This window comes from Primulina tabacum, chromosome 16, assembly GCF_025594145.1.
Source record: "Primulina tabacum isolate GXHZ01 chromosome 16, ASM2559414v2, whole genome shotgun sequence".
NCBI classification, from domain to species: Eukaryota; Viridiplantae; Streptophyta; class Magnoliopsida; order Lamiales; family Gesneriaceae; genus Primulina; species Primulina tabacum.
The window spans coordinates 35901930-35925390 of NC_134565.1; the positions used below are offsets into that span (position 1 = coordinate 35901930).

Here is a 23461-nt window from a genome sequence, read left to right on the forward strand (position 1 = left end):
CGATTTAAAATTTTTAGTTAATTTTCTTATAAGTAACATTACAATACAAATTGTATATGATTAGATCTTTTGTGAGACGGTTTCATGAATCTTTATCTGTGAGAACAATAAAAAGTAATAATCTTAGCATAAAAAATAATATTTTTTTCATGGATGACCCAAATAAAAGATCTGTCTCACAAAATACGACCTGTGAAACCGTCTCACACAAGGTTTTGCTATTGCATATTATGTTTATGATTGAATCCAACAGAGTTATTAAAACTTGTATAACTTACTGTTTGAGCTTAATATTTCATTGCGATTTCATGTTTAATAAAACATTGTATGGAGCTTTTTTTCCCCTTCCCCGACATCATTGGATTCTCCATATGATTACTATCTTATGTGTTGGGGATTTAGCTGAAGTAGCCATTTAAAATCGAGACAGAACAATTAAATTCAAAATATTCAGTTTGAAATTTCTGAGGAGTGCAAGTATTAAATTTCTAAATTTATGTCAAGAACAGTGGAAAGCACACACATCAAGTCCCAAAGCAAGAAAAACGCAAAACACAACATACCCAAAAGCAGCTCGGTAACTAATGCAAACAGAAGATGTATATAAATTACATGGACTCTCGTGCCCATCAGACAATGCGCCGTTGCGGGCACGAAATTCGCATTCATTCCACACAGTTTTACACTGCAAACTGCTGTAACGTAAACGAACTACTTTTGATAGAAACAACATTATAATATTACAATTAGTACTGATTAATAACGTGATAATTATAATTAAGTAGTAACAATGGACCCCCCACATGCTTAATAAATGTGAGACTAGTGAAATGAAAATCTGGCACAGAATTTTGATGCTTTTTAATCTTTAGATCTGGCCATATGAGTGTGCAAGATAAGACAAGGCTCCAACGAGTGGTGCATTGATGTAAGTGGCCGGTTCGGATTGCTCGTAGTCCGACCGTTGATCTGGGAACCGGTCGTTTTGATCCGGCCCGCCCACGACTGCTCCAACCAATATATTCGGGTTCGGGGATTGGGAATTCATGACGCTGAACCCGGATGAGCATTGAATCTTTCTTGGATATGCACCGATGGAAGGGAGAGAGGATCCCCTGTGGTGAATCCTTAAAGGATACCTTGAACCATAGCCGACCATGTAGGACATTTTCAAAGGGTTGTCTCCTAGTAAGTAGTCCACCTACACATGTTCCACATGTCAAGAATGTAAGGAGAACTACAATGTAACTGGACAGAAGCTTTAATCATCAGTTTAAATTATTATTGTTGTAATATATTAGTGTCAGGACAAATTTCACAACCTGTTTCTTGGCCAATGCTCTCAGCTTATTTGGTGAGATAATGGTTCCGCCACAATTGACGACTTTTTGAGCAGATGTCAGGTATTTAGCATAGGTCACAAGAAGGAAAGATGTGGATGTTACATACTGCATGTTACCATCACTCATCTTGAATAGAAGACCACCTATCAAACATAAAATGTTTCATTAATTACTACGGATTTAATCTAAAGCACAATTCAAGAAAATGGTGGGTTTTTGTTAAGAAAATGAACCTGGGGTGTACTGAGAAGAGGAATAAGGGGTCCCTGGAAAAACGGAGCAAATGAAGTTATCTGCATGACTTTTGTAATCATGGAGAGGCTGAAAGTTTTGGACAAGAAACGCCTGAAGAAAATTGAAAAAAAGATAATAGTAAAAATAATCAAATGATTAAGTAGGATGAAAAGAATAAAAAAACTATTGGAAGTAAAACGTGAATGTGCAAGAAAGACACCTTAGAAACAAGAATTCTGGCTCCAACATGCTTGTTGTCCCACCCAAATGTGCTATCAGATTCATCAGCTCCAAGGGTCTGCCCATTGGCTTGAATGTAGCTCAGATAATTTGGATTCCTGGTAGCTTTATGCAACCAAGCAGCACCCCATAGTAGCTCATCCTTTATCCATTCAAATAGATTAAAAAAAAAGATCACTTCATCACTTACAACTCACATTAAGAAGAGGAAAGGAATTATTTACTATGGGTTCTAGTGCCAAAGAGCTTGCTAAAGATTTTTCTTTTTACCTGGTACCCTGAAAAATCACAGTAGTAGGGGCACACAAATTGTCTCAGGCCATTACTGTAGGCACCTCTGTACTTATCAGCAAACTCAAACACCTAGTACAAACCAAATGTAAGAACAGCGGATCGGATACAATACTCTTACTGCAGAGAACATATTCACAATTTCTTAGCATTTTATACCCCCATTGCCCTTCTGGCAAGAATCTTGGAGTAATTAGGGTCACTTTTTCTGAAAACTAAGGAAGCAGCTGCAAGAGCTGCGGCTGTTTCAGCGGCAACCTCCGTGCCTGGAGTGTTTTTGTCAATCTTAAAAACACTTCTTGGAGTGTCCATATCCTCTGGCCTCTCCCAGCAAGCATGATCTTTCCCTGCATCTCCAACCTGCAAAGAATACATTACAATGTACAGAATCACTCAAGAATCTCATTTCACCCCACAGTTTCTTTTTAGTTTTCGCTCAAACTTTTTTCCCATTTTTGTAACTAACAATGTAGAATGTTGAACAGGAAGAGAAGGAAACCTGAACATAAATGGTATCTGGATGAGCAGTGGCTTTCAGGAGATAATCCGTGGCCCAGCGGATGGCTTCTTTGGCATTCTGCAGCTCTCCTTTCATAAGCCCACCAAACTCAATCACACTCCATGAAAGCATAGTGGTGGTGAAGGCCATTGGGAAACCAAACTTCACGTTGTCCCCTGCATCATAGTATCCTCCCACCAAATCAACCTGCATTCCACATTTAAACCCAAATCCACCTCAAATCTTTTCAGTTCAACGCAAAATAATCAAAAAATATACCAAACCCACTTCAAACTTTTCGTCATTCAGACAGAATACTCTAAAAGAACGAACCTTTCAGACATTACAAGAAAAACCACCCCTCCCCCCCATGAAATATTCAAGAAAATCTACGCATTTTGAGATGGAAAGTCAAGAAGAAACAAACAGCAAACATACATGCACTGCAGCACCATCCGAAAGGCCTGAGCTTTTTCTCCAGGTGATTCTTTGGTTAGGGGGGAGTCTCCCCGACCTCTGGCCCTCAAAAAACAAGATAGATTTCGTGAGAGCGTCTCTGTAATTGTGAGAAGCATAGCGAGGGTGACGTTGGCCACCGAAAGGGTAGTTCCTCACAGGGTAATAAGCATCGCAGAGAAATTGCAGAGAGCAAACCAGAACGCAGAAGAAAATCGAAGTAACAAAAAAAGAGGGAAAACAAGAAGCCATTTTGTGCCAACCAACCGTCAACTCTCGCAGAGGAACCACCAGCCAGTATATTTATAAAGCTAAAATACGACTATTGCTCTTACTAGCGTGCTTAGTTTGGTTTATGGGGTGAAAAAAGAATATTTTTATTTTTTAATTGGATTTGGAGTTACTTTGACAACGGTAAGAATGAACATGACTTATCACGAGAAGTGGCTTTGTTTCCTTGGATTGGACAGTAGCAGTTACGTGTAATAATCTTCTTTCCTTTTACCAGTTAACGAGGCTCCATTCCCATTTTCCAGGAACTCAACCCCAGATGTCTACGAAAATCCGATGCTCGGATATTCCTAAAATTCCCATATATTTCTATCGAACTATGCTCCGATATTTCTAACATGATTAAAATTGAAAAACATGTCATTCACGAGACTAAAAATATAAATTTCTCTATAAATATTGTATTAATCTGATGAGTAATTAAGAACATTACGATACACATTATAACTATAAATTGCAATTTCTATAAAACTATATATGTATATGTCTATGTATGTAGTATATATAGCAACCGTATCTTTCAATATAATATATTATAATGTCTAAAATTTATCTATCTTATAATATTAACATGGGATCATATCCATACAACATGAACTGAAAATGAACAAGAAAGAAATAACGTGTTGTCGGTTAAAGGGTGTGATCATAAGCATGGGGAGGGTCTAGGAAGTCGCATGTTCTAGTTCTGTGAATTTCTCAAAAAGCGTCCAAATTAAGTAGCCCATGCATGTGCGTAGTCGCACTTTAATCAAGAAATTCACTTGCCATGGGATCGGATCAGAGAACTTGAGCTTCGAAGATGGTCAGGGGTCGAATCTAATAATTCTCAGATATGAGTCCAACTTAGAATTAAATGCATACACATTCAATTTTTTTTTATATTCTTCATTAATAAGTGTTTTTCAAAATTAAATTCATGGAGGCCAATGAATTTTTAGCTATAAAAAATCTGATGTCAAGATCTCAAATTTTGGAAGAGATCTTGTATCTCAAACTTAATTGTAAAAAATTCCTCATCCAACTCATGTGGACTGTGGTCATGCCACAAAATCTATAAATTTTTATAATATAGTGTGTATATAATAATATAATATTCTGATGGATAGTCTTAAGACTAAAGGGGATTCCGACATTGATTGGGCAGTGAGAGCTTAGAATGATTAGGGCCTACTATCATGTGCTCTTCTGAGGTCTGATCACATGCCAAAACCATTTTAATCATATATAAACTTTCTTGGTTCAACAATGTGTTGGATTTTTCATCAAAATGGCAGCTTTTTTTGTGCATGATTATATTAATATTGGACGAGATCATTGAGGATATATCAACATGAACCAGATTAATTTACTCTTAAAATGGCTTATGTATAGAAAAGAAGGAAGGGATTCAAGGAGTAGTTGGTATTCCAGTCAAGTTGGCAAAATAAAATTGTAAAACAACAAAATAGTGGAACATACTTCAAAATCAAAATCAACAAAAATAATGTGTTGTTCTAAATTCATTATAAGACGACACAAAATTCTGGCCAACCGTACCATAAAACGATTCCACATTCACTGGAATCCAACAACCACCGTAAAACTCAACTCACTGTCAGATTTGTAGTGATTGGAATCCCTGTAGCCGGCACCCATTGACTCGCCTGAATAAAATTCCCGGGAGCAAACTGAGCTGCCTCAGTCGCATTGGTAATAACCCGGTAACCTGGCCATGTCACTCTAGCACTCGTATTTGAACCCGGCCCCCGATTCTGATATTCTCCATAATAAAGAAAACTCACCGAGGAATTCTGATCCCATCGCAACCAGCCCGCAGGATCCACAAGGCTTTCCATTTTTGCAAGCATATAGACAGTCCTGGAATATAATTTCCAGGGCCTGCCAAGGTAAGTACTGAACTGTGACAAAACAGGAAGCAAATCGGCAGCAGCCGCAACTTTTCCGTAATGGATCGAAATCCCGGTGTTCTGATTCGGGTCTTCTCTTCCCTGAGCGGTGAAAACGTTCTGTTGATTCGGGTTCGGTTTCCGGGCATATAAACTGCAGTTTTGCAAGACGACCGCGGCGTTCCCGAAAATGAAGTCGATTGTTCCATAAACGTCGCATTCGCGGTAGAATTGTCTGAGGGAGTGTACGTAGAGAGTGTCTTGATACCCGATGAAGCGGCATTGGTAGAAGGCGGAGAAATCGGCGCCACTGCGGAGGGCTACGGCTTGGTGTTTATCTGGGCCGGCGTAGTTTTCAAAGCTGATGCCTTTGGCTATGAATCCGTTTCCGACTACAGCTGCAAGAAAGAAAGGGATCAAACGATATCAGATTTAATTATTTGCAAAAACAGAATTGAGAAATTAATTACAATTTCATGTCTGAGAAATACACAATTAAGTACGAATTCTTGCATGCATGTAGAAACTCAAATGAGCGGTGTCTCCGTGAAATTAATTGACTAGATTTATGTTCGCGATAAAAAAATATTATATTTTACATAAAAATTATTATTTTTTCATTAGTTACGTTGGTTCGATAATTTATGTCATAAAATTGACTCGTGCTTGTGAACTATGTGAATTGTACTCGTTGAAGTTCAAAATATACACATTCGAGGTGAAATTCAAGGTAAGTGCTATACTAAATGGACGTGACTCCCTCACCTAGAAATATATGGATCCGACTTTTCTACCAATATTTTATCGGGATTGAAAATATATTAATATTTCGATTTTATGTATGTTGGTTTTGATTAAACATGGGCATAAAAAATATACAAGTTAGGTTCATATAACACATGATTAATATATACAAGTATTAATAATTTAATAAATTAAATTATAACTTTATCAAATTCTGTTTATATATATGTTTCAAATGATCTTTAAGGACATCAAACTCAAGTATTTAGGTAATTATATGATATTCAAAAAAAGTATTTAGATAATTGAAATGTTTTATAAGACGTTTATACAAAATAGTTGTTGCTGCATAAATCGATTATACAGTTCTAATTGAGGTAAATTTTCAATCACAAAAACTTATGTGAAACTTTTCACGAGTCAATTTTATGAGACGAATAATTTATTTAGATCATCCGTGAAAAATTATGACTTTTTATATTAAAAATATCACTTTTATTGTAAATATAAGTAAAATTGACTCGTCTTACAAAGACACGCGTAATCGTTTCACCCAGACCTACTCATGTTCAATTTGAATAACATAACTTTAAAAGCTGTGGTGCAATTAATTAGTTAGATTCATTCACTCCACATGCACTTCAGGCTTCAATGCATTCACAAGAAACTACAAGGAATACAGTAGCATAAATGGGTTCCTATTAACACTTTAATTTTTCATTATATTTTTTCCTTAGTTCTATATTATGAGAAATTAATTAAATGAGAAAGGATAATTAATGTGGAGAGAAAGAACTGACCGAAAGTAGAAGATTGGAAGGTAGTCCATCCATCAACCACGCTCCGATTGCCCTTTATCCATGTTTTCTCGATTCCATCTCCCAAAAGCATTATCATTTTCTTCGAACTCCCCATGTTGATGTACTCAAAATACGCTCCAGTTTTTATGTATATCACGAACCTTGTGTTGCTGTTGTTCGGCGTCGCGTTTAATGCAGCATTAATGGTGGTGAAGTTGCCGCTGCCGTCTTTCGCCACCACCAGATTCACCTGAGTTTGGTTCGTCGTGGTCTGCAGCAATCTCCGGTCTTTTCGGGTCAGCCAAGTGGGGAAACCGTCTCTTATTGTTCCATACTCAGGGAACTCCTGCTGCAGTAGGGAGCGGGGGTGTTTTTTCTTTGTCTCTCTCTTCTTCAGCTTCTTGACCATGGCCAGGCAGTTGCTGAAGTGCTTTGAGATTCTTCTCACCCTGCCTTCGATGAGTTTCCGGGTGTCGTTCTTGCTGTGTGCGAACCCGTCGAGGCAGGTGGCCTGATTCGTCATCGCGCCGCTGAGCAGCGTCAGCAAGTCGTCGTAGTAATTTGTGGTGGACGAGTTGCTGGTGGATAAGTCGGCGAGGACCTTTATCAGCTGGGAGATTGTGCTGGAGAAGAGCTGGAGGCAATCGTCGAGAGCTCGTAGGTCAATGGGCTCGAGCTTCTTTGCGAGTTTGCGGCGGATGGCAGAGCAGTTGGAGGCGGATTCTCTGATCTCCGTCATGGAGACGTTTACGGTGGCGGAGATGATTTCGGGGAGCGTTTTCCGATGATGGTCTGGTATGGACGCGACGGTGTTGGCGCATAGCTCGGTGTACGATGTATTCTGGCATGTGGAATCAATTGTTGGGGTGTCGGAGTAAGTTTGAGAAATACCGGGGCGTGCAATGAGTATGAAGACTAGAAAGGCCGATAGAGGCAGGAGTTTGGAGTCCATTCTTTCGGGACTTTGAAAATTAAGGGGTCAGTTGAGTGAGATTATTTGGGTCTTTAAATACTAAAAAAATAGTATTAATTATTCGATCCCCAATCTTGAAAAAAATATTTAAAAGTTAGCTTTCGTTTCACCAAATTTTCGATATGTACTATTTTTAAATTTTAATCTTCACGGTATAATTTTTGTATTAACTTCCCTTGTCATATTACACTTACTTTGTCTTACATGTTTACATTTACACACTTATAAAATATTTAAGTATCAAATTCAAAAAATACAGGCGATATGAATATAAAAAATCTCGTTTCGGGAAAATTTAATTCATAATTTTCTTTAATTTTTTTCTTCCATGACATTCACATTTTCAACAAAATAGATTGTGCTTAATTCGTATAATTTTTTTAAAAAATCTATAGAAGATAGGACGTCATATCATGAAATTAATTGAAATATGTAACACGTTATATAACAAATTTCTTCATTTGATCCTTCCTGGTCTCCTTTTTTAATAATTATATTCGAAGGTTATTTTGTAAACCGACTTTTAAAAAACGATCGTGAACAAAAAAAATATTCGATTGAAGTTACAATTATATAAGTACGTTTTTTTTAAATACATAAATAGACATGTATCATATTTAGCAATATTATTTCCCATATTTAATTAGGGGTCTTCTAATTAAATAACTATTAGAAATATAACAAATTATTTTAATATAAGCACTCATTAAATAACACTAAAATTGGAAGTTGTTTGATAATTGTTATTTCTAATGAATTTTTTAATCGGTGAAAAAAGATAAACAAGTTATATAATCGAGACGGAGCTAATGTCAAAATATTGTTTCAACACAAAAACATCTATAAAACTGTCGAACAGATCAATATTGTGAGACATATCACATATATATCCGATCTGACTCATGAAAAAATATTATTTTTTATGTCAAAAATATTAATTTTGATTCCATATATATACCGAATAGACTAATCTCACAAATATAAATTCGTAAAACTGTTCGACGAAAAACCTATTCTTGTCGCATACCAAATAGGATAAGCTCGATAACGACTTCAAATGCACTTTGATGATAACCAATGGCCGTAAATTTTTTTGTTTCAGTATAAAATATGGAATGCTTTGTAAAATGGACGTAGATGGACAAATTTCATCTTTTCACATCTTTATTCATTTAAATTAAATATACCAAATAGTAGTCAACTCCATATTTTATCATGTAAATATATACAATTCAGATATTTTAAAATTTGAGAAAATTCTAGCATGTACAACGCTACATTAAATATAGATTATTATTATTATAATACATAATCATATGATAATTTTGCCCTAAAACGTGTTTCAGCCCGTATAATATATAATTTTGACCACAAATTTGCGGATCTGATAAAAAGAAATTTGTTTAATTACTTAGCATTAACTCGTTAAAAAAAAAAAAAAACCATTGACTTTGTACAATTGATATTGAATAATAAATTCGATTTCTTTATTATTTTATTTTGATTATCTTTTCAGGTTTCTATTTCCATGTGCCTTTAGTAGTCGTCTCTGCTCGGTTTCAATAATGTAATATAAGGAAATTTCAACCTTTGCAAGAGCAATAAATATATTATACATCGAAATTTGCAATTAGTCGGAGTTGAACATTATAAACTTGGGAGGGATTAGCTTTCATCCGTCATTTTCGAAGTCACTAATTGTCTTGAAAATAAAAATTATTGTGTATATATATACATATAATTAAATTATTATCGCGATTAAATCAATTTACAATTACAAAAATTAAAAAAATGAAATATATATAGATCACCATGCACAAGCCGAAAGATGTTCAAGATTTGCCAAAATTAAATTCTCAAGGGGTCGGACTATCACACAACCAACATAAACAAATGTTTGCTTTTTTTCTTTTTTTTAAGCATCGAGAATTGATCTGATCGGATGCAGTAAATAAGTCGAGAACATGATGCAGCAACAAGAGGATCCAAAATATTATATTATTAATAAGATCCAATCTAGTCGTCGTCCAATCAATTTTTTTTAGTTCGTTTATCAATACAGTATCACAACTATCAACCGAAATCTCCTATCCAAAATTTATTTTCGTTATTTACTAAATAAATAATTTCGAAAATAGTGTGAAATTTTGGTAGTAAATAATTAAATTGATTTCGAAAGTCTAGTACACTCATATTTTATATTTGTGAGACCGTCTCGTAGGATTTTTTGTAATTCATTCAAAAACTTATATTGTGTTCATGCATGCATGCTGTTAACAAGCTGTAATGAGAATTACTATATAGTGAAGAAGTCGATCTGATAAAGCGGCGGAAATACTGAATTCCTCGTGCTGGCTGTGTAAACCATTTATTCAATAACAATATTTAGCAATACACGTTAAACATAGTCGATCGGATCACGCAAAAATAAGTTTTACTTTCAAGAGTTTAGAATCTCGGGCCAAAAATATGATAATAATGAACGTATGACACCACGAGGTTTTCTGAGCACTAGGAGAATTGGCCTCGATTGTCTGGTAATTATGTTCATACTTATAATAAAGGGAAATCATATGTTGATGTAAATCAATTAGGTGTTTGTCGTTTTAAGATTTTAGTTTTGTACGTTGATAAATTTTACTTTTAACACGTTGAATATTTGCGATTTTATTTTACTTTTTTTCGTGTCTGATACTAATGTAATGCTGACGTGATATAAGAATTTATCCAGATTACGTTACGAGGAACTGAAGCAGCGAATCTAGCTAGTTTATGTGTTGTCCGGTTAGCAAGTCTTCTCGGATGATGAAATCCCAAAAAGTCATCCTCCAAGAGAACATATTTAATTTGAATGATCACCAATAGCTCTGGGCCAAAGAACTCCACAGTTGCACTCACTGCTCGGATTGCCTCCAAATAATCCAAATACACCGCCACATTAAAAATATCAAGTTGTTTGCATAGGTGCATTCACAAGAGAATGGCAATTAACTCACCTCTAAAAACCAAACCTGGATTGGGAATTCGTTGAGCTATAGCAGCTACTATTTGTCTCCGATGATCCCGAATAATACCTTTTATTTACCAAATGAGAATAGAATAAAGAGCACATTATATACCCGTGACAGGAACATGGTGCGGGCTATGTTTAGTTCAGTGGCAACGTAGTCATGAGCAAATCCGCCGCAGCAGCAAATTTTCCATATTGGATCGAAATCCCGGTGTTCTTATTTGGCCTTCTTCCCTTAGCGGTGAAAATGTTCTGATGATTCGGGTTCGGCTTCCGGGCGTACGGACTGCAGTTTTGCAAGAGTAAATTTCAGGGTTTATTTCCGTACAATTGAATTTCAGGGTTTATATTCTCCCCTGGCTATTGTCATACAATTGAATTTCAGGGTTTATTTCTATGCGCACTAAAATAAAGGATTTGTATGATATAACTGATATGATATGGGTGAATAGGGTGAGCTGTGTCGGGCAATTTACCGAATATGATAAAAATTTGATGAGAGAAAAATGAGCAGCAAGAGTTGAGAGTATATCTGCAATGATGTCCTGAAAACAGGAAGATAAACACGTGAATGGACGCCGGAGGGATGTCCGGCGTGGCCACTCTGATGCTTAAGTCAGCAGCTGAAGATGAAGAAAACCAATGTAGCTTTTAGAGAAAAAATAATGCCATTGATGTGTATACGTGTGAATATATGTGTATATCTGAATTTAATACAAAGAAAGCGTGCTATTTATAGGAAAGGAATCCATGATCACCTTGTTTTCAGTGTCATTTACTAATTAAGGCAAAATGGTTGCTCATACCCTACCTTCTGACAATTTCTCTGACACGACAAATTCATGTGATTCTGACAGTAATGATTACAACATATAAGGTATCTCATACTTATGCACTCGAGTGCGGTACTATTACCGAGGTATCCCGGGTAGAGAGTCATCACTTGATAATTCGCTCGAGAGCTCAGGGCCTCTGGTTGCCCGGGTAAATGACATCCCGAGCACTCACTTGTCCGGCTACTTATAAGCTTCTTCTGCAAACTTACCATGATTCGAGCTATCAATTAACAGTTGAGAATATAATCGTACATAATATATAATCATAATTCGAAATCCACGGGTTTAGTAACAACAAGATCCAAAAATATAAAATTGTTAATTAGATGTAATCTAATCTAATCTAATTTAAATTTTATTTTTTTCTTGTTTATCATTGTTGTAAGACAAGTAGCTAATTATCAAAGATTAGTGAAATCAAGTTCATTTACTAATGTGAATAGAATGCAATGTATGGTATAAATTAAAACGGAAGTTCAACAAATCGATCAGATTACGCGGCGGAAATGAACTTAATTCCGATATCGATTCGACTAATACGCGTATGCATGACTCTTCTAGTGTGAAGACGAGAGAAAATAGTACGAGGGTGAGGTGGGCTGGAGTTCAATCGACCGGACGAGGCGAAGCGATAGCTCGACCATAACTTGTGCATTGGCCTTGTGTGAGGCAATTTGTTGAAAGTCTCTTACATATATCCGAATCGAGAAGCATTTATCGATATTCCTAACTAGTTTTTTTCCTCTCAAAAGCTGTCATGCAATGAAAGGATCTATATTTGAATCTAACAAAAATTAAATAAAGTTTTACATATTCTATTTTTTTCCCATTAATTTGACGATGATATATTAAATAACAGAATATATTTTGGATATATATTTAATACATTTCCAAGCTACACTACTGTTAGAAGTTAAATGTCCGGCAGGGGTTAAATAATAAATAAATCCACGCTCGATCCGCTCCATGGCTTCAACTGAACCAGCTCTATATTCTGCAATAAAATATGTTGAATAATTCAACATAATGCATATGATTCCAGATCTTTGACTTCAATGAGGTAATAATCAGTAAAATATGAAGCGTCGGTGGTTTGTTTTGTACAACAAAAGACAAAGAGACAAGGAACCACGGAAACAAAGTCAATTACAAACTATTCCAGCCAGCCTGTCAAGTGCAGAATTTTTGAAGCACCCCGGTTATCTTATTTTTGGAGAAAAAAAAGAAGAAGATAAAACTACATTTTTTTAAAAAAAAATAATGATGATATTTTAAAAAAGTTATTAATATTCATAAAAAATTAAATATTCATAGAGTAAAAACTTATTATATTTCTGAAGTAAAATTTTGAGTTTGCGCTCTATTGATCCACAAGAAGCTACCATTTCCGTGTTAGTACATGCAGAAGTTTGGTTTTGACTATGTATAAAAAAAATTATTAATTTTCTTTTATTAATATATTCGCGTGAACTATTCTGTTATGCTACTAGGGTTCCAAACCTTCCCTTAGCTCTATAAAGATATTTTCAACTAAAAAAAATTTAAAAAAACACCTGAAGTTCTCTTTAGAATGCGACCAAATGTTAGTCATTAAATCAATAACATATATGTCAACTTTCATAAAAATACGTGAAAATCACATGATCTTATGGTATTGAAATAAGTTAAGCCCTACTGTATGTATAGATATCCAACCTCAGTTTGAAGTCTCCAATAATGTATCCGCAATGTAGGCATATTTTGGGACATTTCTATATTTAATAATTATTCTCATCTGCTCAGCAGGTATTGTTGAAATTTTTAACCGAAATAATAAATCATTGGTGGACTAATTTGAACTGCTTTTAATTTTTATATTAAAATATTAATTTCCTTGACTATAAAACCCGCACAAATAAAAGAATTATTAGTGTTAATTAAACTCAAATATGTTTTTAAAAAGGTTTTAAAATATGCCCTTTATTAGCCAAGATTTTGATTTATACATTTTTCAGTTCTTAACGTGCTTGGTCTCTGTTTTCCTATATGCATAAATGTATGTTAATAATCAGTTACTTACTTACTTGATGTCAGCTGAACTATAAGGCGTCGAATAATATATATCACACACTTAGCCATAGTTTGGTACACTGGATAAGAGAGTGATAGATAAATAATCATCCTTATCCCATGCTTGGTACCTGTTTAGAAAGCCTGTGATATTATCATGGGCCCTTGAAAAATGATTTTATACAAGGATAAAACATCCTTTGTAAGAGGCGTGCTAATTTTATTTTAATGATAAAATACACTACAAATGACTTAATTGTCCCCAATATAAAAATCCAAAACCCTATCTTATCTCATTTCACTTGTAAGCTTGCATCGATCATATAAAACAGATCATATTTGTTTATATATATATATATATATATATATATATATAAACTAATTGGTGTGGGTTAATGTTTATTATTAATTTATTACATAATTTCGTTCCTCAATCGAGTAAAAAAAACAAAAACAAAACAAAAACAATCTTAATAGATTTATTTTATGAAAAGAAATTGAAAGCTAAAATGTTACATTTGTGAAAATATAACATAATAAATACTCGGTGAACTAATTATCATCGAATTGCACGAATGTAAATTAACATATTCAATGTGTACCCAAATAATAAAATTTATTATGATATGGTTAATTTTGTCATTACAATCTAATATATAAATTTAATCACTCTTATTAAAATCATATCAAACATTAAATATAATATTCTACATTTTATTTATCCTTACCTTATCTTTATATTATTGATCACATGTTTATCTTACAATGTATACCAATCTATGCCTTAAATCACTAATTATCCTTAAAAATCTAACCTTGGATCTTGGTAAAATCTATAAATTGAACAATGTTCAGTGTTCTAGACCCACCAGAAAAAGTCCAATAACATCACACAAAAACAAACAAGTTACTTCCATGAGTTCCACTGTTCAATTCCAGTCCAAATAATGCATTAAATGTCGTTCGAGATCTTAACGCGTTTTCAAGACAAGCCGAACCCGAAGAATTCGGTTGACTTTCAAATTCAAATATTACTAAAAAAACATTATTTATTTATAAAGAAAATGGAGAAAAAATTAAATATGACTAGAATATGGTTACATAAAATTTATACATTTAATCTTAAATTTATTATATTCATTCATCTTTATCTATTATTTGGCTATAGAGTTTTAAAGTTATACTAAAAATACATTTTTTTATTCATACGTATAAACTAAACACGTCTAATTTGTGATATTTAATACCAAAACTACAAGCATCGGGCTCTTTGCAAGCTTGATAACAGTTATAGGTGTGGAGTTCATCAATTAGCCAGTCTCGACTATAAATATACCATAGGAATTATTTCGATTCATTTCCATTTCAATATCTTCTCCAATCTGCTCAATGGCCAAAAGTGTTCGATATTTTTCAATATTTAATGATATATTCTTCATTCTTTTTGTATTTCCACTTCTCTTTTTCTTCTTATCCTCCGCAGATACTCCTCCTTCAAACCCTGTAGCTCCTTCAACCTTGTGCAAATCCACTCCAGACCCTTCTTACTGCAACACCGTGCTTCCATCCGGTAACTCTTCGTCTAATGTCTACGACTACGGCAGGTTCTCAGTCCGTAAATCTCTCTCCGCAGCTCAAAGATTCCTTTCCCTGATCATGAAGTACCTCGACAACTCGAAGAACTTGACCACGACTGCAATCTGCGCTCTTCAAGACTGCAAATTTTTAGCAGAATGTAACATAGATTATTTAACAAGTTCTTTCGAAACCGTAAGCCGAAAATCTGGATTCCTAGACGTACTCGAAGCCGACGATGTTCAAACTCTTCTCAGTGCAATCTTAACCAACACGCAGACCTGTATCGACGGGCTTCAGGCGACAGCTTCGACCTGGAGTGTCCGGAAAGGCATTTTGATGCCTCTTTCGAATGACACGAGGCTGTATAGTGTTTCTTTAGCTTTGTTCACAAAAGGTTGGGTGCCGAACAAGAAAAAGAACAATTCCGCCATCAAAGACCCTAAAGGGAAGCATCTGCAAATTCAAAACGGGCGGTTGAACCTGAGATTTTCTTCCTCGAAAAGCCAGGAAGTTTTTCGGACAGTGAATAATAATAACAGGAGGCTGCTTCAGAATCAGACAAGCAGCGATGGAGGTGACCAGGTTCTGGTTAACGATATCGTGATCGTGAGCAAGGATAACGGAACTGGGAACTTCATGACGATTAACGATGCTCTGAATGCGGCTCCGAATAACACAGATGCGTCTGTTGGATATTTTCTGATATATATTACAGCGGGTTTGTATGAAGAATATGTTTCCATTGGGAAGAACAAGAGGTACGTGATGATGATCGGTGATGGGATTAATCAGACAATTATTACTGGAAATCATAGCTTTGTTGATGGCTGGACTACGTTTAATTCTGCCACCTTTGGTAAGTTTATCAATAGTCTCGTGAATTGAATAAATAATATATATTTTAATAATAATAATAATTGTTTAAGAAAACATTTTCTCTGACAATTGATTTGTGACCCTAGGCGATTGTCTAAGTTATTCTTACGAGCTCAAGAGGTCATCAAAGAAATGAAAAAAAACTTTAACATAGTTTTTTTTATCATTTTTTTTTAATCATTTCATAATTTTATTCTCCAATCAAACGTAACTTAAACTGATTCAACACGATATTCTACTTGCTACATTCTTGATCTTCAGACGTCAAAAAAAGATTCTTGATCTTCCAACACTGACCCACGGTTACTTCTTTCCCTGTCAATCTTTCAGCTGTGGTCGGAACAGGCTTCGTCGCCTTGAACATAACATTCCGCAACACAGCGGGCGCAATCAAGCACCAAGCCGTTGCGGTTCGCAATGGGGCTGATTTGTCTACATTCTACAACTGCAGCTTCGAGGCCTATCAAGATACACTCTACGTCCATTCACTCCGACAATTCTACAGGGAATGCGACATCTACGGCACAGTAGATTTCATATTCGGGAACGCAGCAGTCGTTTTCCAGAATTGCAACATGTACCCCAGATTACCGATGTCCAATCAATTCAACGCCATCACGGCTCAAGGCCGAACCGACCCGAACCAGAATACGGGGATTTCGATCCAAAACTGTACGATCCAGGCCGCCGACGATTTAGCTAATAGTACTACTACTATCAAAACTTATCTAGGTAGACCATGGAAAGAATACTCGAGAACAATTTATATGCAATCTTATATTGGGAGTTTGATCAATCCGGCGGGTTGGAGCGTGTGGTCGGGCGATTTTGCATTGAACACGTCGTATTATGCGGAGTATGATAATAGGGGGCCTGGATCGAATACATCTAGTAGAGTGAATTGGCTTGGATTTCATATAATCAATGCTACTGATGCTGCTAATTTCACAGTGTCTTCTTTTATCATGGGACAAGATTGGATTCCTCAAACTGGGGCGCCATACAAAAGTGGACTATAGCATGCGAGATTCTTGTAGTATTTCAGCCTTTATTTTTTGTTCATTGATTCCAAAATTTCTAATTGTTTATCTAAACTGTATTAATAAGAAATATACATCACAAGCATAACTCAATTTTTATTGATATTATGATTAGGTTTTAATAATTAATGATGAAGCAATCCAGAAAACATTATTTATCGTAATAAAAGATATGAAAATAAACGACCTTATTAAAATCTTGATCTTAATATGTATGTGATCACGAGCTTCTTGACCAATCTTCCCAAATATGTGATGTGAGTCATCTCGAGTTCAAGATGAGATCCGTAAAATTTAAGCTCCACTCCCCAAACTTCAAAAGAAAATACTCTTGAATGAATGGCCACCACCAATTTCTCTCTAGCATGGTAATATATTTGTTAAAACATTGAGATGAACTCTTAAATACATCAATCCAGCCATAAATGTTTGTTCCTTGTAGATATTGTCGTATGCAAGTTCGAAATGAACTTCATTCTGTTTATCCAGATCGACCACAAGATTACAAGAAAAACCAGTTAAAACTTGTTGATGAAGCTGTAAATATGTTCACTGGTTTCCTCTGGTTTTTCCTGGTTGATGAAATGAGCTACTCCTTCCATGATAACCAATTCTTGCAAGAAGGGCACATTTCGTTTGAAGCCACCACCGTGAATGTATTCCTTTACACCAGGGGTATTGTAAGTGAGGTCAAGATCACCAACAATGAATTTAACAGGAACTTTTATTCGCACCCCTGTCCACGGAGCAGTTAGCTCCCAGTTTCTACATACATCAAGGAAAAAAATAAATGAATATCTAGAAAAAAAATAGTTCATTCTACAAAGAAAATGATAAATCCTAGCGTGAAAACCTTAAGCATGCCGGTCAATGCGACTAAATGGACAAGCAATCTTGACTTTGTTGATACTTGATCGAGTTTTCGTGAATGACAGATAGCAAAACAATGAGGTGCGGCGTGGGGGCAGTGCAACATGTCCTTTTAAATGGCATATTTAGAGAATGTATCATATTTATATCGATATATACATGAATCAAGGAGCACAGCAACTATAATCTAGACATTTAGAAGAACAGAGTGAGGGTGATCCATTGGAAAAAGGAGAGATGCGTATAAAAGGATCCCACCAATTCAAACTGAAGAAAGCCTACAGCTTGTGAGAAGAAAGCAAATGCCGAGTTAGACTTACAAGTCCATTGCTCGATAGTAGTTCAATCCACCCGTGAAACCGGTTTGGTCAAATTTGCTTGCATAGTATTGAACGTCTTCTTCTGATAACCAAGAAGGCATTGAGATCGGCTTGGTAGGTGAACCCCCAAATCCCACTGATTTAGGAACACGAAGAGGAGTTGGGTTCCGTGTTGTTAAGAATTTCTTGATCAATCTTACAGTATCAACACGAGCAAACTCTTGTTCCGCTTCTCCTGGTTCCTAGACAAAGAGACCAATGCGTCGTCTCACCAAAAGCCAAAATAGAGTAAACGGGAGTCAATTCTCAGTACCTGAAATCTGCAAATATAGTAATCCTCTCCGAGCATCGCGCGCAAAGACTCCACAGGCTTCCTCTTCGGATTCCTCGGCTGAAACACAACGCTCATATTGACCAAAGCCTTTATCCTATCCGGGCGTAACAAGCAAACGAACCATGCTATAATAGCGCCCCAATCATGGCCAACCAAGAACACGCGGTCCAGTCCCAAAGAATCAAGCAGGCCCACCAAGTCCCCCACGATATGGAACACCGTGTAGCTGGTGGCGCAGGGAGGCGCGTCCGTATCACCAAATCCTCGTAGATCGGGAGCGATCGCGCGGAAGCCTCTGGAGGAGAGGTCTAACATCTGGTGGCGCCACGAGTACCAGAGCTCGGGGAAGCCGTGGACGAAGAGAATTGCTGGGCCCTCCCCGATTTCAGCAACATGCATGTTGATACCGTTGGTTTGGATGATTCTGTGTTGGATTTTGTCCATGATTAAGGTGTGTTCCTTTGGATTCTTCACTGTGATGACTGAACTGATAACTGCTGGATTATATTAAAGATGGGATTTTGACCTTGTCGTTCGTTCGTCTTCCTGCTTGATTTGCCTAGGGAACGGTGTGATAAGGATGCGATCACTGGTGGAAATATAAAAAAATATTTTGACTAATGAAATTTTTAGTTCAAGACTTAAATTCTTAATTTTCTTATTAATAATTTATACGGCCCGACCTAGCACCTAAAACACCTCCCTACGAGAAAGGAAATGGGTTTCATTTCAATTCAAAAATAAAAAAGGAAACAAATTAACTCGCACTTGTCTGTTTACAACAACCATTTTGTAAAATATAATTTCATGCCCTCATGAATTGAGTTTGCTATTTAAGAATTTTCATGACTTGTCCCATGTTTGAGGAAGCCACCTTGTCCGTGCCTTGAAACGATATAGAACCAGGAGCCTACATGGAGAGGGCACATGGATCACCCACAGTTCCGTGAACAAGTGTTTGCAACTCCATATCACGGCCATTAAAGCCCCACGGACGCGGGTGTCATTTTTCATACGTACACATTTATCTATCATAGATCCGTGCCGTCGAGAAATTCTCGGATGTTTTGTTCTCTGATCTTCCTCAACTATTATTTAAAAAAAATACTTTATATAATATATTTCAAACACTTGGAGAGGTCATTTTTAAAACAATAATAATTGACAATCCATTTTTCTAAATATACCGAAATTCCCATGTGGCATAGAACATGTTCAAAACCAGGAGTTCTTCCACAATAGAAAGAACCATAAATGTTTTAATAGAAATAAAAGCTAGTCCGTCAACCTGTTTACATCGTTATACGACTATACTTTAACCACATAATATATAGAGAAAAGAGAGAAACGTTTTTTACATTTTATTTTGAAGCCGTGTACCATTTGAGTTCAGAAATACATGTTAAAAGCCTAATGGTCCCAACAAAAAATTTCCCATTTTCTTTTGGGGCCACTCGAGTTCTCGAGTTTAGGGTGGATTGGAGAAAAGGAATTGAGAAAATATAACGACACAATTACATTCACTAATGCCACAGCTAAAAGGAATTGAGATCAGAATCAATGATCAACATATAACCAGATCACAAGCATTCAAAAACGAAAGTCATAATAATTTCAAAATCAAAACTGTTTCTTAAACAAGTTCTCACCAAATTTCAGAGGGTGACGCAATGCAGATAAAACAGTACGGAAAAAAATAGAACACGTGCATCCGAAAGCTGAATCAACAAGCTCAAGAAAATGCACCAGGGGCTACGAAACCTTGAAACCTTCAATTGTTTTAGTTTAAACTCGGAAGCCTCTGCTGTTTCTTCTTCCTCTAGCACGCTCAAACTTCCTTCCCTTGGCTCGTACATAAGGTTTGGTGTGGCTATGTGGAACACCAGGGGCTGGACCAAAGTGTTTGACTGCTTCTCGAGCCTTAGTAGGGCCCCTCAGGAGCACCTGATCACAACAGCTCAATAATCACTCAAGAGTTCTACCTAGTACAAGGTTTTAGTTTCGATCCCATGCTATATTACGATTCGTAAGTGAAGAACCACCATTATATAACACACCATCTATCGCAGTACATGTAAGACTGTCGAACGTCAACTACTCAAGTTACATAACCAACAAAAAAGAACTGGAATCGGCAAAGTTCAAAATTCTCACCGTATTCTGGCCAAGAGGAGCTCTAAGAGCAAGTTGATCAAAAGTCAAACATTCTCCTCCTGCCTTCTCGATCCTCGCCCTTGCAGTCTCTGTAAACCTAAGGGCAGTCACCTTTATAGCCGGGATTTCATGTATCCTAGGATCATCAGTGACTGTCGCAACAATAACTGCAATCTTGTCCTCCTGTCAATTATCATTATATTATAAAAAATAGAAACTGAACTAAGATATGCAGCATTTAATAAAAGAGTAACTGGATGGAGCCATGTAGCCGGGTACAATTATTCGGTTCACTTTGTTATAAATCCCTAGAACATCTGACCAGACTTAACTTCTAGCAAATATATCACATTCAAAGTTCTGGTTTTTCATGAAAGAGTCTTGACTCATACTAAAATTTTTAAACCTTAAAATTTGGCCGTGCTACCTGCATTCACTAGAAATATATTCTTCTCGAACATTTCAACTCTAAAGTTTTTTAACAATGGCCATATTCATTTTCCCGATTTGAGCAGATCAATTCAGTCATCATCAACATAAATAGAAAACCACATTAGGATCTAAAAAAGTAATACCGATTCCGCAAAAAAAAAGGTTAGAAATAAGAATACCTTTCCCTTCATGAGAGCTACAAGACGGGAGAGAGAGAGCGGGGCCTTATTGACCTTACTCATGAACAGCCGCTTCAGCACCACCGCATTGAACCTGCTCCCGGTCCTCCTCACCAGAAACCGATATAACTGTCGCGCCAAAATATGCAACCAAATCAAATCATACTAGAATCTCCAGAATCTAATATCCTCAAACGATTCAATAAAAAAATAAATCATGAAACAGAAAAGGTGAAACCTTGACGAGGAGTTTGAGGTATATATCATTGGATTTAGGAGCCGTTCGCTTGGTCTTCTTGCACTTACCTCCGGCGATCAAATCGATACCCTGAATATAAAAATTAGTCGGTAAACACAAATGAATTTCCCGTAGAAACTTGGAATCAGCAAACGTACCATGGCTGCTGCTGCTGCTGCTGCTGCTGAATGGAGAAGTTTAATTTGATTAGGGTTTTTGTCGATTTATATAGTGCGAATGAGGGCATGCATGAGACAACTAACGGCCCATCGAGGCCCATCTTGAGTAAGGCCTGGTAAAGTCATTTCGTGTCACTTACTCGTCGTTTTGTGAAAACAGACCGTGTCACAATCTCCATCGACAAATATACTTGCAAAAAGAGATGATGACGTCATTAATTCAAATACGTGTAAATAAAATAAAATAAAATAATAACAATAATAATAAAATAATAATAATAATAATAATAATAAAACAAGTTCTCACAAGGGAGCACCACTCAACACTAAATAAATTCTGGGAAAACAAATCTCGAAGCTACTTCTCGAAATTCAACACGTTATCGTAATTATCTCAGCTACGATGATATTCATACTCCTAACAATTGGCCTCCTTTGCGCTTATCCGGCGATTACAGCCGCCGACGAAGAGTCGTTGATAACTGTCTACGAAGTTCTCGAATCGTACGACTTTCCCGTGGGCCTGCTGCCGAAAGGCGTGACTAGCTACGAACTAGACCCCAGCACGGGGAATTTCGAGGTTCATCTGGACCAAACCTGCAGCTTCACGATTCAAGGATACAATCTGAAGTACAGCACCAAAGTCACCGGCACGATCTCGTACAAGAGGATAAAGAACCTGAAAGGTATTCAAGTCAAAATACTGTTTTTCTGGATAAATATCGTGGAGGTGACCATGGACGGCGATGATCTGTATCTCTCTGTCGGTATCGCCTCTGCTTCTTTTCCGGTTGATAATTTCGAGGAGAGCCCATCAATGTGGTTGTGGTTTTGACTGCGTGAATGGAGAGAAGCGGGGCAAATTTAGCTTCGATAGGTTCCTCCCTCTTCTCGAAGCATGATCGGTTATGAAGCTCCGAATGAAATTATCCATGTCGCTTCCGAATCACTCCACGGTACAGTTCGTAAGTGCTTGGATTTCGAGATTTGGGGCTAAATTACCATTTCAAATTAGGTTTAGTCAATAAGCTCTTCAGGACTTGGGTTTACTCATAATAATAATAATAATAATAATAAAAACAAAAACAAAAACAGGATGCTATTGATCATCTGATATTACCAAATCTGTTCGATTCCGTAGTTCTGAATTTGGTGTTTTCTTGCTACATTTACCTTTGTTGACATTACCTTTGTCTGTTAGTTTGATATATGATTGGGTTGATGTATCTGGATTATAAGGTTTTTATTTAATTTTTATTCTCCAAGGATATATATCCAAATATTAAGGGGAACTTTAAGGGATGAATTGATTCTAGAATTTTAGCGATTTTATGGATTATAAAAATTCGGTGATGATGTAATTTTTTGTAAAATAATGTGATATTTAAACATGACTCGCAAATGTTTAGATATATTCAAAATATTATTATTATTTTAATAACTTATGAAATTTTAATAATATTTGATATAATTGAAAGATTTTGACAGATTATTAATCGAAAAATATATCAAATTCACATGTTACAAAACTAATTAATTTATTCTTTTTTATATGTTTTATATCTTGAGTTTTTTTAAAAACATATTTTTATTATTAAAAATAATT

The 23461-nt window shown here is 36.0% G+C and overlaps 5 protein-coding genes and 1 pseudogene across 5 annotated transcripts; 2 read left to right on the forward strand and 4 right to left on the reverse strand.

Annotated features, from left to right (window-relative positions):
* Window positions 1-560: 560 nt before the first annotated feature.
* LOC142529882 (endoglucanase 17-like) lies at window positions 561-3591 on the reverse strand. The gene is made up of 8 exons (XM_075635569.1): window positions 3046-3591; window positions 2608-2814; window positions 2268-2468; window positions 2088-2180; window positions 1798-1959; window positions 1577-1688; window positions 1323-1486; window positions 561-1201 (listed from the first exon to the last, which is right to left on the reverse strand). The coding sequence occupies exons 1-8, from the start codon at window positions 3313-3315 to the stop codon at window positions 869-871; spliced, it is 1542 nt and encodes a 513-aa protein (XP_075491684.1). The 5' UTR covers window positions 3316-3591; the 3' UTR covers window positions 561-868.
* Window positions 3592-4740: 1149 nt separating this feature from the next.
* On the reverse strand, window positions 4741-7774 carry LOC142529012 (pectinesterase). The gene is made up of 2 exons (XM_075634366.1): window positions 6788-7774; window positions 4741-5641 (listed from the first exon to the last, which is right to left on the reverse strand). The coding sequence occupies exons 1-2, from the start codon at window positions 7737-7739 to the stop codon at window positions 4941-4943; spliced, it is 1653 nt and encodes a 550-aa protein (XP_075490481.1). The 5' UTR covers window positions 7740-7774; the 3' UTR covers window positions 4741-4940.
* A 7197-nt stretch (window positions 7775-14971) lies between these two features.
* Window positions 14972-17128, forward strand: LOC142529011 (putative pectinesterase/pectinesterase inhibitor 7). Its single transcript, XM_075634365.1, has 2 exons — window positions 14972-16089; window positions 16440-17128. Exons 1-2 carry the CDS (start codon window positions 15045-15047, stop codon window positions 17126-17128), a joined length of 1734 nt encoding a protein of 577 aa, XP_075490480.1. The 5' UTR covers window positions 14972-15044.
* A 100-nt stretch (window positions 17129-17228) lies between these two features.
* Window positions 17229-19298, reverse strand: LOC142529014 (epoxide hydrolase 1). Its single transcript, XM_075634367.1, has 3 exons — window positions 18653-19298; window positions 18340-18581; window positions 17229-17914 (listed from the first exon to the last, which is right to left on the reverse strand). Exons 1-3 carry the CDS (start codon window positions 19115-19117, stop codon window positions 17668-17670), a joined length of 954 nt encoding a protein of 317 aa, XP_075490482.1. The 5' UTR covers window positions 19118-19298; the 3' UTR covers window positions 17229-17667.
* A 964-nt stretch (window positions 19299-20262) lies between these two features.
* LOC142529015 (large ribosomal subunit protein eL18y) lies at window positions 20263-21890 on the reverse strand. Its single transcript, XM_075634368.1, has 5 exons — window positions 21835-21890; window positions 21677-21766; window positions 21439-21567; window positions 20828-21010; window positions 20263-20617 (listed from the first exon to the last, which is right to left on the reverse strand). The coding sequence occupies exons 1-5, from the start codon at window positions 21835-21837 to the stop codon at window positions 20459-20461; spliced, it is 564 nt and encodes a 187-aa protein (XP_075490483.1). The 5' UTR covers window positions 21838-21890; the 3' UTR covers window positions 20263-20458.
* A 278-nt stretch (window positions 21891-22168) lies between these two features.
* On the forward strand, window positions 22169-23123 carry LOC142529016 (uncharacterized protein At5g01610-like; annotated as a pseudogene).
* Window positions 23124-23461: the final 338 nt, after the last annotated feature.

Coding starts and splice junctions, on each gene's coding strand:
- LOC142529882 (XM_075635569.1), bottom strand. CDS start 3,315: ATGGCTTCTTGTTTTCCCTCTTTTTTTGTTACTTCGATTTTCTTCTGC. Junction 2,469..2,607: donor CAGATACCATTTATGTTCAG/GTTTCCTTCTCT, acceptor TATTCTTTGCAG/GTTGGAGATGCAGGGAAAGA. Junction 1,960..2,087: donor GTGATTTTTCAGGGTACCAG/GTAAAAAGAAAA, acceptor GAATGGATAAAG/GATGAGCTACTATGGGGTGC.
- LOC142529012 (XM_075634366.1), bottom strand. CDS start 7,739: ATGGACTCCAAACTCCTGCCTCTATCGGCCTTTCTAGTCTTCATACTC. Junction 5,642..6,787: donor CTTCCAATCTTCTACTTTCG/GTCAGTTCTTTC, acceptor TCTTTCTTGCAG/CTGTAGTCGGAAACGGATTC.
- LOC142529011 (XM_075634365.1), top strand. CDS start 15,045: ATGGCCAAAAGTGTTCGATATTTTTCAATATTTAATGATATATTCTTC. Junction 16,090..16,439: donor GTTTAATTCTGCCACCTTTG/GTAAGTTTATCA, acceptor TCAATCTTTCAG/CTGTGGTCGGAACAGGCTTC.
- LOC142529014 (XM_075634367.1), bottom strand. CDS start 19,117: ATGGACAAAATCCAACACAGAATCATCCAAACCAACGGTATCAACATG. Junction 18,582..18,652: donor ACTATATTTGCAGATTTCAG/GTACTGAGAATT, acceptor CTCTTTGTCTAG/GAACCAGGAGAAGCGGAACA. Junction 17,915..18,339: donor TACTATCGAGCAATGGACTT/GTAAGTCTAACT, acceptor TGATGTATGTAG/AAACTGGGAGCTAACTGCTC.
- LOC142529015 (XM_075634368.1), bottom strand. Junction 21,568..21,676: donor ACCTCAAACTCCTCGTCAAG/GTTTCACCTTTT, acceptor TTGGCGCGACAG/TTATATCGGTTTCTGGTGAG. Junction 20,618..20,827: donor CTCCTCTTGGCCAGAATACG/GTGAGAATTTTG, acceptor TGTTGTGATCAG/GTGCTCCTGAGGGGCCCTAC.